This window comes from Saimiri boliviensis, chromosome 1 (genome assembly GCF_048565385.1).
Source record: "Saimiri boliviensis isolate mSaiBol1 chromosome 1, mSaiBol1.pri, whole genome shotgun sequence".
In the NCBI taxonomy this organism is placed as follows: domain Eukaryota; kingdom Metazoa; phylum Chordata; class Mammalia; order Primates; family Cebidae; genus Saimiri; species Saimiri boliviensis.
Genome location: NC_133449.1, coordinates 31,847,568 through 31,865,362, shown reverse-complemented (window position 1 = coordinate 31,865,362; position 17,795 = coordinate 31,847,568). Strand labels below are relative to the sequence as shown.

Below are 17,795 nucleotides of genomic sequence, written 5' to 3'. Positions count from 1 at the left end.
CCGGCTAATTTTTGTAACTTTTTAGTAGAGATGGGGGTTTCGCCATTTTGGCCAGGCTGGTCTTGAACTGCTGACCATGAGATCTGCCTGTCTTGGTCTCCCAAACTGCTGGGATTACAGGTGTGAGCCACCACACCCAGCCTTTTTTCTTTTCTTTTCTTTTTTTTTTTTTTTTTTTAAAAGCCAGAGTCTTGCTATGTTCTCCAGGCTGGGCTTCTGAGCTCAAGCAATACTCCCACCTCAGCCTCCCGAGTAGCTGGGACTATAGTCACGTGCTACTATGCCCAGCTAATGTCACAAATCTTGATGTTTCTGGGAACCTTCATTTCCAGCTAATGAAAAGATAAACTAGGGCCGGGCGCGGTGGCTCAAGCCTGTAATCCCAGCACTTTGGGAGGCCGAGGCGGGTGGATCACAAGGTCAAGAGATCGAGACCATCCCGGTCAACATAGTGAAACCCCGTCTCTACTAAAAATACAAAAAATTAGCTGGGCATGGTGACACGTGCCTGTAATCCCAGCTACTCAGGAGGCTGAGGCAGGAGAATTGCCTGAACCCAGGAGGCGGAGGTTGCGGTGAGCCGAGATCGCGCCATTGCACTCCAGCCTGGGTAACAAGAGCGAAAACTCCGTCTCAAAAAAAAAAAAAAAGAAAAGATAAACTAGGCTCAGAGCAGTGGCTCACGCCTGCAGTCCCAGCACTGTGGGAGGCTGATGTGAGAGGATTGTTTGAGTCCAGGAGTTTGAGACTAGCCTGGGTAAACAAAGGGAGATTTTTTTCTCTCTAAAAAATAAAAAATGATAAAAATATAAACTATATAACTTTTCTGGAAATAAATATGGCAATATACATCAAAGCTTTTAAAAAATACTCTATTTTTCTGAGCTGAAGTAGAGTTACAAAGAGAAAAAAAAAAAGAAAGAAAATAAAAATAAAAAATACTCTATTTTAAATCCAGTAAGTAATTCCTTCTCTGGGAATTTATCCTACAGAAAGAATAAAAAACACAAAGTTAGTTGATCTAAAGAGGCCGATTATAGAATTATTCATAAAAGGAAAAGTTGGGGCCGGGCGTGGTGGCTCACGCCTGTAATCCCACCACTTTGGGAGGCTGAGGTGGGAGGATCATGAGGTCAGAAGATAGAGACCATCCTAGCTAATACCATGAAACCCTGTCTCTACTAAAAATAGAAAAAATTAGCCGGGCATGGTGGCATGCGCCTGTAGTCCAGCTACTCGGCAGGCTGAGGCAGGAGAATCGCTTGAACCCAGGAGGCAGAGGTTGAAGTGAGCCAGGATTGTGCCACTGCATTCCAGCCTGGGTGACAGAGTGAGACTCCATCTCAAAAAAAAAAAAAAAAAAAAAAGGAAAAGTTGGAAATGTGTAAAAGAATATTTTAAAATATTCATGACAGAATAGTATGTAAGCATTCAAAAATCATTTGCATTCAGAGTATTTAATGAGAAGCAATACTCAAGACATTATGCTAATGAAAAAGCCACATATGGCCGGACACAGAGGCTCACACCTGTAATCCCAGCACTTTGGGAGGCCGAGGTGGGCAGATCATCTGAAGTCAGTAGTTTGAGACCAGCCTGGTCAACATGGGGAAAACATCTCTACTAAAAATACAAAAATTTGCTGGGTGTGGTGTCCCATGCCTGCAACCCCTTGAACCAAGGAGTCAGAGGTTGCAGTGAGCCAAAATCATGCTGCTGCACTCCAGCCTGGGCAGCAGAGTGAGATTCCATCCCACTCCCCATCCCCGCAAAAAAGCCAGACATAAATTGTAATACATACAATTCTAAGTACATAAAAGGATATGAACATGTACATATAAACAAGTGAAAGGAATTAATGTGGAAATGTTAACATATTAGCTGTGGGTCATAAGATTATCAACAGTCTTATTTCCTTCTTGTATCTTCCTGATCCTTACAGAGAAACTGTTTCTAAATGTTTGTGCCATCTTAAAAATTTCTAGAGTAAGTGTTATAGTATTTTTATAAATTATGAAAAGTTTTTTCAAGAAATTCTGGTGATCATAAGTATCATTATTTAATTTTCTAATTCAAGCAGTAATTCTTTAACTCATAGAAATATCTTCGTAACATTCATGAAGTTCTTTACACTTGAATGGGCATTTAAGAAAACTTTCTTCTCTTGACTGTCCTAGTGTGCGATCTAAAAAGACCCTCACCTATCTATGCTTCTCTATACTTCAAAGTGTGGGTCTGTGCACATATCCCACTTCTGTTTTTCCCTGACTTCACCATCTATTAGTGGCTAACTCTTTTGTGGGTTAGTGGGATTCCAAAACACTGAAATTACAGAAAAATGACAATAATGTAGACTGCTAATGTGAAAAACCAATCTGAAGTGGTAAACACTTCAAAAACAATATTTCAAAAAAAATTAAGTTTTGCAACTTGCAAATATATATGCCCATCCACCATTGCCAAAGAGAAGTTCCCAGGAACTTATTTTATTAACAGAGTACAATTATTTTCAATTAGCATATCAACTATTCTAAGTATACTGATACTTCTAAAATGCTTACAATAGACTTTTCTTTTTTTTTTTTTTCTTGAGACGGAATTTCGCTCTTGTTACCCAGGCTGGAGTGCAATGGCGCGATCTTGGCTCACCGCAACCTCCACCGCCTGGGTTCAGGCAATTCTCCTGCCTCAGCCTCCTGAGTAGCTGGGATTACGGGCACGCGCCACCATGCCCAGCTAATTTTTTGTTTTTTTTAGTAGAGACAAGGTTTCACCATGTTGACCAGGATGGTCTCGATCTCTTGACCTCGTGATCCACCCGCCTCGGCCCCCAAAGCGCTGGGATTACAGGCGTGAGCCACCGCGCCTGGCCCTACAATAGACTTTTCTTAGATTATGCATTTAAAATCTCACATTATTTGGCAAATGTAATTTTTCATCACACATGGTTTAATTTATAGGTCATTCCTGCCTGTCTTAAAATAATTTGTTATTCTAAAGCTTGAACTAATGAGATTTTGTTTTATAATTTTCCACTTAAAACTTGAGAACATTCAGACTAGTTCTCTCTTCTCTTTGGAATATACTTCCTCATTAATTTGAGTTAATGAAACAAAAGATTGTTTTTATGAGAGAATAATGGATTTTTAAATTAATAGTAAATAAATAACATACCTTCTGAGACATAAGCAAAAGGTTTATTCCGAATAGAAAGCATCGTGAACAGGTTGAAAGAAAGGGCCACAAAAGTACCAACTAGTAATCTTCCCCTAAAAAGAGCAACGATAACATTCACCTTTAATTTGTTCTTGGTATTATCACTATGTAATTTCAACATGTAGAGGGACTAAGAGATGGGAAGGTAAAGTGGTTTGCAGATACAGAATCTGAACTTGGTTTCTAGCCCCATCATCCATGTCCCATCTGGTGTTGCTCCATCTTACAAAGGATAAGAAAGAACTTTTGGCATTAATAATATCTGCCTATAGGTAAACGCTGTTATAAATTTGTATAAATGTTAAGGGTATTTGGTTTACAGTATATTGGACAAGTCAGACTTTTTGGAATTAAACTAATAAGAATAGATAAGATCCATATAGTTGGCAACTATGTGGCTGAGAAATACAATTGTTTTTTCATGTATATGATACATACAATTCTCTTTTCATATATATATATGAAAACCACATAGTTGCAATATATATGAAACATATGTAAGTTTCTTTTTTTTTTTTTTGGTCTCTGTTACCCAGGTTGGTCTTGAACTCCTGGGCTCAAGCTATCCTCCTGCCTTAGCCTCTTAAAGCACTGGGATTACAGGTGTGAGCCCCTGAGCCTGGTCCAATTCTCTTTTCTATAGGCACTACGAAAAGATTTTGAAGGTCAAATTTGAAATTACAGGAGAATAGGAGAGCTGGCTTAGTGTGTTTCCTAGGTCTGGAAATAATAAGCCTGAAGCCAAGATAGAAAGGCCTTCCTGTATTGTATATAAGTATTTAGGACTTGGGAACTGTTAAGGATAAAAAAATGGAATCTTGGGCTTTGGGAATTTTGTTTGTGGAATATCAGCAAAAACATATGTTGCTACAGTCTGAACTCTGACACTGGCCAACTGTTTAATAATGCATCAATTAATTACTAAGAATCAATAGTAAATTATGTATCAAAAATAAAATCTCACGTGTGTATCTCAGGCTGCTCCAAAAAGCGTTCTGCACTAAAAGAAAGAAAAAGGTATTAAAAAAGTCCTACAAATTATAAAGTTAAAAAGCTTTATCAAATACATCATTAATCCACCTTAAAGTTCACAAAATCTTTTAATATTATAACCAACTATTGACTATTAGCAGTGATAAGGCAAGGAGACTCGCAAAGAATTATCCTTTTTAATTTTTTTTTTCACGAATTATCCTTAATATGTCACTTGAATCTTATTTATTTACTAAAAGACAGGGTTTATCCATGTTGATCTGGTTGGTCTCGAACTCCTGATCTCAGGTGATCCACCCGCCTCGGCCTCCCAAAGTGCTGGAATTACAGGCATGAGCCACTGAGCCTGGCCATAATGTCAATCTTTCTCTGCCAAGTCTATTTCAATGAGTTTGTAATAAGCAGCAAACATGCCTGACTGAATCTGTTTCATTCACAACCACTTCTGATTCAATTTAGTAGCATTAAGGAAGGAAGTAAAAAAAGTGAAATAGGGGAAAAAGTCTAAAACATAATGAAACTATACTACCAAAACTCCAGCCCTGCTCATCTAAATTTGCATACCCTCAAAACCAAACATGTCTGACAGGTTTGTTTCATGCTCCAAAGGTGTCATAGGTGAGATTTAGAATAGTATCATACAAATGTACCTTTCTTTTAATATAAAGAGAGCTCCCAACTGTGCCAAGACTGTGGAGGCAAATACAGCCAGGACTTCTAATCTTTCAAATCTGAAACCAAAACATTAATTAGATCATCACAATTCTTTCAATTCACAAACCAGTCTCTAGAACACATTTACATTCATCTATTCGCTCTCTTAATATACACATGTGCTGTCTACTATGAGCCAAACACTGTTAGAGCACATTATAGAAGAATAGTAAACAATGAAAATCACAAATTCCAAAGAGTACCTATTTGTACAATTCCCAGGACCCAGAAGAGAGAGCATCTTCAGCTCCTGCTAGAGGCTTTCTCTTTCTCTTCTCAGAAAAACTTTAAAATGATTAAAAAAAAAAAAAAAAAAAAAAAAAAAGACAATCCCCAAGACCCACTTATAGTTCTTATTTTTCTAGAAATAATAATTATAACAACTTTTAATTGACTCACTGTGCATTAGACACCAAAGTACTTAACATATTACCTCATCTAAACCTCTGAACCTCTTATTAGAATTACTTTATCTGCTTTTTTCTATTTTTTCAAAGAGATGGGGTTCTCACTATGTTGCTTAGGCTGGACCCTGAACTCCCTGGCTCAAGTAATCCTTCCAGCTCAGCCTCCTGAGTAGCTGGGACTATAGGCATGCCCCACCACACTTGGCTCACTTTTTTTTTTTCCCCAGAGAAGAAATTTAGGACATAAAGAGGAAGGTAACTATTTAGAGTCACATAGCTAGCAAGTGGAAGAGCAAGGTTTTCAAACTCAAACACTCTCACTCTGGAGTTCATATTTTAACCACTCATTATACTGCCTCTCATTTCTACACATAATTACAGCAAATTATGAGTATGTTTTATAATCCCTATCCCTAGACTATAAGCCAGAGGCCAGGAACTGTTGTCTTAGTTTTTCTTGCAACACATGGTCTAATGGCATGCAATATTTATGATAAGTATAAATGCTTAAAAATTTTCAAGAAAATAATCATGGAGGCACAGAAAAGATAAAAAATTAATTAAGGCTGTACATCACATTGTTATTTGTGAAGGAAAAATGCTGGCATCAACAACAGAGCATTATATATTATTAAACAAAGAAATGTATTCACATGGAAAAAGGTAAGTGAAAAAAGCAGGTTATAAAGGAATATTAATTGTTTTTTCCAGCTACTAAAGAAAATGAAAAAGAACAGGAAAAAACAGTAATGCAAATGCATTGATGTTATTTGTGGGAGTTAATAAGCTGATATTAAAATGCATATGGGGCCGGGCGCGGTGGCTCAAGCCTGTAATCCCAGCACTTTGGGAGGCCGAGGCGGGTGGATCATGAGGTCAAGAGATCGAGACCATCCTGGTCAACATGGTGAAACCCCGTCTCTACTAAAAATACAAAAAATTAGCTGGGCATGGTGGTGTGTGCCTGTAATCCCAGCTGCTCAGGAGGCTGAGGCAGGAGAATTGCCTGAACCCAGGAGGTGGAGGTTGCGGTGAGCCGAGATCGTGCCATTGCACTCCAGCCTGGGTAACAAGAGCAAAACTCTGTCTCAAAAAAAAAAAATAATAAAATAAAATAAAAAATAAAATAAAATAAAATGCATATGGGCCATGGTGTGGTGGTTCACAACTGTAATCCCAGCACTTTGGGAGGCTGATGTGGCCATGGATCATGAGGTCAGGAGATCGAGGCCATCCCTAACATGGTGAAACTCCATCCCTACTAAAAATACAAAAAATTAGCTGGGCATGGTGGCATGTGCCTGTAGTCTCAGCTACTTGGGAGGATGAGGCAGGATAATCACTTGAACTTGGGAGGCAGAGGTTGCAGTGAGCTGAGATCATGCCACTGCACTCCAGCCCAGGTGACAGAGTGAGACTCCGTCCCAATAAATAAATAAATAAATAAATAAAGTAAAATAAAATGCATATGGAACTGTAAAATGTGAAGGGAAGCAAAGATAATCTTGAAGAAGAACAAAGCTGGAAGTGTTATACTACCAGATATCAATAGGTATTTCAAAGTTGTAATAATTAGCATAGTATAGTACTAATGCAAGTATAGACAAATAAGCTAAACTATACAGGAAAGAGAATCTAGAAACAGACCTACACATATGTAGTCATCTGATTTGTGAGAAAGAAAAAAGTGGCACATAAAAGCTGTAAAGAAGGGCTGGGTGCAGTGGCTCACACATGCAATCCCAGCACTTTCTGAGGCTGAAGCGGGCAGATTACTCGAGGCTAGGAGTTCAAGACCAGACTGGCCAACATGGCGAAACCCTGCCTCTACTAAAAATATAAAAAATTAGCTGGTCGTGGTGGTGTGTGCCTCTAATCCCAGCTGCTTAGGAGGCTGAGGCATGAGAATTGCTTGAATTCAGGAGATGGAGGTTGCAGTAAGCCAAATTGCGCCACTGCACTCCACCCTGGGCAACAGAATGAGACTCTATAAGCACTAAAGAAGGGCAATTTTTCCCCCAATAAATGGTGTTATACCAATTGAACATCTATATGGAAACAAATGTGTTTACTCCTGCTTTACACCATAACAAAAAATCTATCCCAACTGGATTGTAGGATTAAATATGAAAGATCGAACAGTAAGACTTCTAGGTGATAATAGAGCAAAGTATCTCTATGACCTCGGGGTAGGATAAATTAAATAAACCACTAAAATTTAAAACTTTTTTTTTTTTTTTTTTTTGAGATGGAGTCTTGCTCTGTTGCCCAGGCAGGACTCTGCTCATTGCAACCTCCGCTTCCCAGGCTCAAGCAATTCTGCCTCAGCCTCCCAAATAGCTGGGATTACAAACGCCCACCACCATGCCTGGATAATTTTTGTATTTTTAGTAAAGATGGGGTTTCACCATGTTGACCAGGCTGGTTTCGAACTCCTGACCTCAAATGATCTGTCTACCTCAGCTTCCCAAAGCGCTGGGATTACATGCGTGAGCCACCGTGCCTGGCCATAAAACTTTCATTTATAGGAAGATACCATTTAAAGAAAGAAAGGCGCCGGGCGCGGTGGCTCAAGCCTGTAATCCCAGCACTTTGGGAGGCCCAGGCGGGTGGATCACGAGGTCGAGAGATCGAGACCATCCTGGTCAATATGATGAAACCCCGTCTCTACTAAAAATACAAAAAAATTAGCTGGGCATGGTGGCGCGTGCCTGTAATCCCAGCTACTCAGGAGGCTGAGGCAGGAGAATTGCCTGAACCCGGGAGGCAGAGGTTGCGGTGAGCCGAGATCGCGCCATTGCACTCCAGCCTGGGTAACAAGAGCGAAACTCCGTCTCAAAAAAAAAAAAAAAAAAAGAAAGAAAGAAAGGCAACTAGGAGAAGAAGATACTTACATACAAAGAACTGTCACAGATTAATAAGGAAAAATAGTTAACAGATTTTAACAAGCATTTAAAAAAAAGTGATCTGAATGGTTAATCAACATATGCAAAGGTGGTGAATTAGTCATAAGGAAAATAACTTTAAACCTCAATGAAATACCACTGCATACTCTAGAATGGTCTTTATAAAAAAGACAGTAACAGCTGGGCACGGTGGCTCCTCACCTGTAATTCCAGCTACTTGGGGTGTGGAAGGATCCCTTGAAGCCAGTTCAAGACCAGCCTGGGCAATATGGTAAGACCCTTGACTCCAAAAATATTTTAAAAATTAGCCAGGCATGGCGGGATATGTCTTTAGTCCTAGCAACTCAAGAGGCTGAGGCAGGAGAGTCACTTGAGCCCAGGTGTTGAAGGCTGCAGTAAGCTATGATCACGCCACTGCACTCCAACATGGGTGAGAGTGAGACCCCGTCTCAAAAAAGAAAAAAAGGCAAGGTACAGTGGCTCATGCCTGTAATCCCAGGACTTTGGGAGGCCAAGACAGGTGGATCACTTGAGGTCAGGAGTTTGAGACCAGCCTGGCCAACATGATGGAACCCTGTCTCTACTAAAAACACCAAAAAAAAAAAAAAAAAAAAAGAGTCAAGCATGGTGGCTCAGGCATGGTGGCACATGCCTGTAGTCCCAGCTACTAGGGAGGCTAAGGCACAAGAATGGCTTGTACCTGGGAGGCAGGGGTTGCAGTGAGCCGAGGTTTTGCCACTGCACTCTAGCCTGCGTGACTGAGCAAGACTCTGCCTTAAAAAAAAGACAAAAAAAGACAATACCAACTGCTGGCAAGGTCACGAAGCAACTGCAACTCTCGAACACTACAAATGGGAGTATAAGTTAGTAAAACTGCTCTGGAAAACAGTTTGGTATCTTATCTTCTAATAATGAACATGCAAATCCAAACTAATTCCACTCAAAAATACGAACCCAACATAAATGGGTACACATGTACACTAAAAGATATATACAAGAATGTTCAGAAGTAGTTTTATTTATAATAGCTTAATAAGTGAAAGTCATCTAAATGTCCTTAACAATTAAGCAATTATGATATATTCATATAATGGTATATGAGAACAATGAACAAGAATGAACTGCTACAAGATAGTACCTACTATATTCCATCTATAGGATATTCAGAAACAGGCAAAACTAATATGCAATGTTAGATGTCAGAATACTGGTTACTTTTGGTAGGGTCTGAATGGACATGAAGGGAGGTTTTGAGGGACTTGTAATGTTTTACCTTTTTTTTTTTCTTTTTTCTTTTTTCCTAGTAACTTCTCTGAGCTAAGTAATGTTTTATATCATGATCCAGACAGTAGTTATACAAATGTATTCTTTCTTAAAATTTATCAAATTGCACAAATATATTACAGAAAGTAAGACAGGATCCCTACTTCCATGAAATTTACCTCTTTTTTTTTTGAGATGGAGGATGGAGTGCAGTGGTGATCTTGGCTCATTGCAGCCTCTGCCTTCCAGTCTCAAGTGATTCTCCTGCCTTACCCTTTTAAGTAGGTGTAACTACAGGCTCGCACCATCATGTCCAGCTAATTTTTGTATTTTTAGTAGAGATGGGATTTCACCATGTTGGCCAGACTGGTCTTGAACTCCTAACCTCAGGTAATCCTCCAACCTTGGCCTCCCAAAGTGCTGGGATTACAGGCATAAGCCTGACATTTACATTTTAAAGGGTAGTAACAGAAAAACAAATACCTTGTTTGGTAAATTCTGTACAGAGAATTATAGTAATCTGATTTGACAAGAGATTAACCAGATGACTATTTTAGATTGGGCCATTTAGTTACTTAATGACAATTAACATTTAGTGATACTAAGCTATGAATAACACGACAAAGCCAGCCTTGCAAAGATCAGGTGAAGAGCATTTCAGCCAGAGCTTATACAAAGGCCCTAAAATGGAAATGAGTTAGGTGCGTTCAAACAACAGAAAGAAAGTCAGTTTCCTATAGAGAGCATGAGAGGAGTAAGTTGAAGAAAAGTAAGCAGGGTCCTGATCATATAAACACTTTGTAAATTAGAAAAAGGAGTTAGGATTTTATTCTAAGTATTATGGGAAACAACTGGATGGTTTTGAGGGGAGAGTGATAATACAATATAGATAAAAAAAGAAAAATACTGGCTGCAAATGAAAGTAGCTTGGTGTGGGATGGCAGTAGTGGAGGTAGAAACGGGATTGGGGGTTAATTCTGGATGTGTTTGTAGGTTACCTTGACATAATTAATCTGCTGATACATTAGATGTGGGTAATGAGAGACAGTAATCAAGAGAAATTACCAGAATGTTTTGTTTGAGCAACAGAGTGCTGATGGTATTTACTGAGATGGGGAAAACTACAAAGGAACAGGTTTTTGGGGGAAGAAACCAAGAATTTCTTCCTAAGTTTAAGACACCAATTAGACATCCATGTGAAGCTGTCAAGAAGGCAGTCTGAAATTCCACGTAGTTCTCAGGTCTGAGAACTGGATCTTGAAATCTCTAGATATATCTAATACTTCAGCTATGTGACTGATTGCAATTATGTTTGAGTGTTCTTTTTCTTTCTTTCTTTCTTTTTTTTTTTAATAGAGACAGGGTTTCACTATGTTGGTCAGGCTGCTCTCGAACTCCCGACCTCAGGTGATCCACCTGCCTCAGCCTCCCAAAGTGCTGGGATTACAGGCGTGAGCCACCACGCCCAGCCTTTTTTTTTTTTTTTTTTAAATTTATTTTACTTTAGGTGCATACTATATCTGCCATTTCTCCCCATGTTATCTCTCCCCCTCCTCCCCTCCCGAGCATTTATTTCTTAACTATTCCTTCCTTTCCTGTTCACTCTAAGCAAGTGAGCCAAAATGGGAGCTGTCATGTAACCTTACCTCCTGTTCACAGCAACTGATCTATAAAGACTGATGTCTGTTCCAAGCTGGACCAAGCAACAGTTCTTTCTCACAATTTTCTAAACTAGGCAGTATTTATTTTCCAGAAATACTCTAGCTAGCTCTCTATTGCCTACTCTAAGTATTATTTTAACAGTTGTAATTTATTATTTCCTCTCTAGGATGAAGGTGAGAAGGTGTGAATTAAGGTCTTGCTAGGAGTTATCATTCCAGGTTGGTGGAGAAAAGTTATCTGAGAGACTGAACACGACATGCAGAGAAAAGCAGCCCTGGGATGTAAAAAAATGACAATGTCCTCAGTAGTCCAGTGCCTGCGTCAGTTACTGTCTTCCCACAGTAGCTTGGGTTACATAAATTGTAAAAGTCCTCCCATTTTCCCCCAAACTCACTTTTCTTTTCTTTTTCTTTTTCTTTTTTTTTTTTTTGAGATAGGGTCTGGCTCTGTTGTCCAGGCAGGAGTGTAGCAGCGCCATCTCAGCACACTGCAACCTCTGCCTCCCAGGTTTAAGCCATCTTCCTAGTTCAGTCTCCTGAGTAGCTGGGAATGCAAGCATGCCCCACCATACCCAGCTAATTTTTGTACTTTTTGTAGAGACGAGTTCTTGGTCTTTGCTTAGGATAGTCTCAAACCACTGAGCTCAAGTGATCACCTAGCTGGGCCTCCCAAAGTGCTGGGATTACAGGCCAGGCATGAGCCACTGCACACAACTCCCCAAACCAACTTTTTTTTGCGGGGGACAGAGTTTTGCTCCAATGCCTAGGCTGGAGTGCAATGGCATGATCTTGGCCCATTGCAACCTGTGCCTCCTGAGTTCAAATGATTCTCCTGCCTCAGCCTCCCAAGTAGCTGGGATTACAGGTGCCCACCACCATGCCCAGCTAATTTTTTCTTTTTTTTTTTGTATTTTTAGTAGAGATGGGATTTCGCCATGTTGGCCAGCCTAGTCTTGAACTCCTGACCTCAGGTGATTCGCCTGCCTTGGCCTCCCAAAATGCTGGAATTACAGGCATGAGCCAGCTGGAATTACAGGCATGAGCCACTGCACCAGGCCCCAAACTAATTTGTTAGATTTGTGTCACCTGCAGTGACAGATTTCCTTATACGGATATATCTATCTGTACCTTACAACTGATTTCAGTGACATAGGCCAGGACCAGCACTTTGAGGCCAGGAGCTGGAGACCAGCTTGGCCAATGTGGCGAAACCCCATCTCTACTAAAAATATAAAAATTAGCTGAGTGTGGTGGTACACACCTGTAATCTCAGCTATTCCAGAGGCTGATGCATGAGAATCACTTGAACTCGGTAGGCAGAGACTGCAGTGAGCCAAGGTCACACAACTGCACTTCAGCCTGGGCAACACAGCAAAACTCTGCAGAGAAAAAAAAAAAAAGGCTGGGTGTGGTGGCTCACACCTGTAATCCCAGCATTTTGGGAGGCCAAGGTGGGCAGATCATTTGAGATCATGAGCTCAAGACCAGCCTGGCCAACATGGTGAAACCCCGTCTCTACTAAAAATATAAAAAGAAACTTGGCCAGGTGTGGTGGCACGTGCCTGTAATCCCAACTACTTGGGAGGCTGAGGCAAAAGAATCACTGGAGCCCGGGAGGTGGAGTCTGCAGTAAGCCCAGATCATGCCACTGCACTCCAGCCTGGGTGACAAAGTGAGACTCTATCTCAAAAGATAAATAAATAAAATAAAAAATAATTTCTAAAAATTCATTTTGACGTATGATTTATGAAAAATCCTTATTTTGCATTAAAATTTTAGGTTTACTTATTTCCATTGTTTAAGTAAATAAAACCTAATTTTTTTCAAAACAGTATAGTCTCAATGAATGGTATGGTGGAAAAGAAGGTAAGTTTGGTCTAAAAGTTTCTTTACTAAAGTAAACATCCTTGGTTGATATGCCTCTTCAGGTAAAAATAATAATAACAGAGTAAAATTCTTTCAAATTGTTTCCTAGAATCTAAAAGGAAGTCATGTTTAAATACATTTTTAAACCTTTAATAAAAAAGAGTATTTCCTTTAAACTTTCACTAATTTTTTTTTTTGAGACAGGGTTTTACTCCTGTCACCTGTAATGCAGTGATGCAATTAGAGCTGACTGCAGCCTCAAACTCCTGGGCTTTAGCAACCCTCCTTCCTCAGCCTCCCAAGCAGCTGGGACCACAGGTATGCACACCATGTCCAGCTAACTTTTAAAAATTTTTTGTAGCAACAGGTCTCACTATGTTGCGCAGGCTGGTCTCTAACTCAAGCAATCCTCCCGCCTTGGCCTACCACAGTGCTAGGATTATAGGCATGAGCCACGCCTGGCCTCAGTAATTTTTTAAATTATGGAAATGAATCTCAAATTATTTGTTAATCCATTGCTATCACAAATCCAAAGTTTTAGATAAAAACCCATCTTTATCGGTGCCTAGTATTAAACTACGTCACATTTATTTAACATCTAGAAGATACACTAACATGAAAATCCTTTGTATTTGCTCTAGCTAAAATAAATTCCGAAAATATCAAAGAAATTAATGTGAACCTTTTAAAAATATTTGCTTTTAAAAAACCTAATGTGAACATTTTATTTTAATATGATTAATACTTTAAATATTCATGTTTCTTGGAAGATGTTTTTCTATTTTCTTTTCTTTTTTTTTTTTTTCTGAGACGGAGTTTCGTTGTTACCCAGGCTGGAGTGCAATGGCGCGATCTCGGCTCACCGCAACCTCCGCCTCCTGGGTTCAGGCAATTCTCCTGCCTCAGCCTCCTTAGTAGCTGGGATTACAGGCACACGCCACCATGCCCAGCTAATTTTTTGTATTTTTAGTAGAGACGGGGTTTCACCATGTTGACCTGGATGGTCTCGATCTCTTTACCTCGTGATCCACCCGCCTCAGCCTCCCAAAGTGCTGGGATTACAGGCTTGAGCCACCACGCCCGGCTTCTTTTCTTTTTTTTATTTTTTGAGATGGAGTCTTGCTCTGTCGCCCAGGCTGGAGTGCAGTGCATGATCTCAGCTTACTGCAACCTCCATCTCCTGGGTTCAAGTGATTCTCCTGCCTCAGACTCCCAAGGAGCTGGGATTACAGGTGCACACCACCACACCTGGCTATTTTTTGTATTTTTAATAGAGATGGGGTTTTGCCATGATGAGCAGACTGGTCTCAAACTCCTAACTTCAGGTGATTTGCCTGCCTCGGCCTCCCAAAATGCTGGATTACAGGTGTGAGCCACTGGACCCAGTCTATCTATTTTTACTATCTGACCATCATATCACTAAGTAGGCAGCATTTACTTTCCAAAAAACTCTAGCTAGCTCTTTATTGTCTACTATAAATATTTTAGTAGTCATAAGTTAGCAGAAAATAAAATAATTTGAACTTACCCAAATGAATAGACAGGGCTAGGTTTCCTCATTGTTACCCAGTAACTTATTAAACATGTCATTAAACTAAGTAAAAAGAAAAATAAATTTAGCATTAGAACTAGAAGAGAACATATGAAGAGAAATTAAGTTTTCAGAATTTCTAAGTGGTTGAAAGTTATCCATGACTGAACAGACTAAATTAATATTATTCTAATAATGTATTAAGATAAACAAATAACTAGTAATTTACCATTAATGACAGTGAGCATCTCAACATGTGATATACTTGGAAGATTTTAATATGTGAAGCAACAGAATGAAGTTATAATACTTCATTAAGTCAGTTAAGTAGAACCTAAACTCATACTTCTACTACACAATGTTATCTACCCTAAATGGTTTCTGTAACTGAAAATGCTAAAAAATGACACATGATAAATTTTAACTTTGATATGCTTCATCTTTTTTAAAAGTTAAACTAAATATTAATAATACCTTGACAACCTTCTGCATGAGATAAAATTATGTTCATTTTCCAAGTCTAGTACAGATTCACTCTAAAACAAGTTACTAGAGTATGAAATTAGGTAACAACTACCTGCGTTAGACTCGATTAAATATGTTAGTCACCTGATTAGTGAAATAAATCCTTTTTTTTTTTTTTTTTTTTTTTTGAGACAAGAGTCTCACTCTGTTGCCCTGGGTGGAGTGCAGTGGTACCATCTCAGCTCACTGCAACCTCTGCCTCCTAGGTTCAAGTGATTCTCCTGCCTCAGCCTCCTGATGGCTGGGATTACAGATGTGTGCCACCGCACCCAGCTAGTTTTTGTATTTTTTTTTAGTAGAGATGGGGTTTTTCCCATGTTGGCCAGGCTGGTCTCAAACTCCCGGCCTCGAGTGATCCACCTGCCTTGGCCACCCAAAGTGCTGGGATTACAGGCGTGAGCCACTGTGCCTGGCCAAAAAGACATCCTTATAATATACTCCTATCTCATGGATCTTGAAGATATCAAAGTATTTTCTAATCCTTAAATGGAAATATGAAAGACTTCAGGAAACAGGGAGTCAAGAGTCTGTCTCCCTAGCTCACAATTCCTCAATTCTCAGTTATTAACTATCCTTCATTTCTTTCTCCATATATACACTTACAGAGGGAACTGGTATGTTCTTAACATGACTGTATGGTGATGTTAAGGGTCCTTGACCACAGCTGACTGATCCACAGATAGGTACCAGAATCTAGGTTGGCTTTGAATGGATGGATAATTTTTGAAATTGCATCAGATAAAGACAGTCAAATGAGTTTCTGCAGTCGGAAATATACAATTAGGCTGGGGGTGGTGGCTCATGCCTGTAATCTTAGCACTTTGGGAGGTCACAGCAGGCAGATCACTTGAGAGTCCAGGAATTCAAGACCAGCCCTCAGCAACATGTCGAGACTCTGTCACCATAAAAATATACAAAAATTAGCCCGGTGAGTGAGTGACTGTAGTCCCTGCTACCCCGTAGGATGAGGTAGGAGGATCACCTGAGCCCAGGAGATTGCAGCTGCAGTGAGCCCTGACTGCGTCACTGTATTCTTAGCCTGGGTAACAGAATGATACCTTGTCTCAAAACAAAACAAAACAAAACAAAACAAAAAACAAAAAAAAAACAAAAAAACTCTGTAACTTTTACTATAGTTCATCACTTTTTTTTTTTTTTTTTTTTTTTTTGAGGAGGAGTTTCGCTCTTGTTACCTAGGCTGGAGTGCAATGGCACGATCTCGGCTCACCGCAACCTCCACCTCCTGGGTTCAGGCAATTCTCCTGCCTCAGCCTCCTGAGTAGCTGGGATTACAGGCACACACCACCATGCCCAGCTAATTTTTTGTATTTTTAGTAGAGACGGGGTTTCACTATGTTGACCAGGATGGTCTCGATCTCTTGACCTCGTGATCCACCCGCCTCGGCCTCCCAAAGTGCTGGGATTACAGGCTTCAGCCACCGCGCCTGGCAGTTCATCACTTTTAAGAAGTACATATTTTTGCCGGGTGTGGTGGCTCAAGCCTCTAATCCCAGCACTTTGGGAGGCCGAGGCGGGTGGATCATGAGGTCAAGAGATCGAGACCATCCTGGTCAACATGGTGAAACCCTGTCTCTACAGGCGTGGTGGTGCATGCCTGTAGTCCCAGTTACTCAGGAGACTGAGGCAGGTGAATCACGTGAACCCAGGAGACGGAGGTTGCAGCGGGCTAAGATCACACCACTGCACTCCAGCCTGGCGACAGAGCAAGACTCCGGCTCAAAAAAAAAAAAGTGCCTATTTCCAGCTGGCAAAGGTAGCTCACGCTTGTAATTCCAACACTTTGGGAGGCCAAAGCAGGATCACTTAAGCCTAGAAATTTGAGACCTACCTGGGCAACATAGGAAGAACACATTTTTACGAAATATCAAAAAATTAGGCAGGTGTGGTGGCACATGCCTGTGGTACCACCTACTCAGGAGGCTGAGATGGGAGGATCATTTCAGCTCAGGAGGTAAAGGCTGAGGCTGCAGTGAGCCAGGTCAAGCCACTGCACTCCAGCCTAAAAAAAAATGCCTGTTTAGCCAAAACAATTTCGAAAAAGAACAAAGCTGGAATATTCATACTTTCCAATTTCAAAACTTACTACAGAGCTGCAGTAATCAAGACTGATGGTACTGGCAAAAAGGACAGACATACAGATCAATGGGACAGACCAAGAATAAATGTTCACATTTACAGTTAACTCATTTTTTTTGTTGTTTTGTTTTTTGAGATGGAGTCTTGCTCTGTTGCCCAGGCTGGAGTACAGTAGTGCAATCTCAGCTCACTGCAACTTCTACCTCCTGAGTTCAAGTGATTCTCCTGCCTTAGCCTCCTGGGTAGCTAGGACTATAGGTTATGTCACCATGCCTGGCTAATTTTTGTATTTTAGTAGAGATGGGGTTTCGTCACATTAGTCAGGCTGGTCTCAAAATCTTGACCTCAGGTGATCTGCCAGCCTTGGCCTCCCGAAGTGTGGGATTACAGGTGTGAGCCACCACACTTGGCTTGTGAACTGGTTTTTGACAAAGGTACCAGGACGATTCAATGGGGAAAGTAGTCTTTCAACAAATGATGATGGGACAACTACATGCAAAAGAATGAATCTGAACCCCCAATCTCACACCATATACAAAAATTAACACAAAATGGATCAAAAGGCACAGTGGCTCAAGCCCATAATCCCAGCACTTTGGGCAGCTGAGGCAGGAGA

General features: G+C 40.3%; 1 protein-coding gene across 6 annotated transcripts in view; it reads right to left on the bottom strand.

Moving 5' to 3' along the window:
• Positions 1–17,795, bottom strand: part of SLC30A6 (solute carrier family 30 member 6) — a 65,356-nt gene that overhangs the window by 28,214 nt on the left and 19,347 nt on the right. For 5 of the 6 annotated variants that reach the window (XM_039479023.2, XM_074395715.1, XM_074395714.1 and 2 more), the window contains 4 exons: positions 14,555–14,620; positions 4,860–4,940; positions 4,181–4,216; positions 3,175–3,269 (listed from right to left, as the gene is read on the bottom strand). In XM_039479023.2, the coding sequence (XP_039334957.1) occupies positions 3,175–3,269; positions 4,181–4,216; positions 4,860–4,940; positions 14,555–14,620 (278 nt within the window). Of the gene's footprint in view, positions 1–3,174; positions 3,270–4,180; positions 4,217–4,859; positions 4,941–14,554; positions 14,621–17,795 lie in introns of those variants that run through there. The other variant, XM_074395718.1, reaches the window with a different exon arrangement.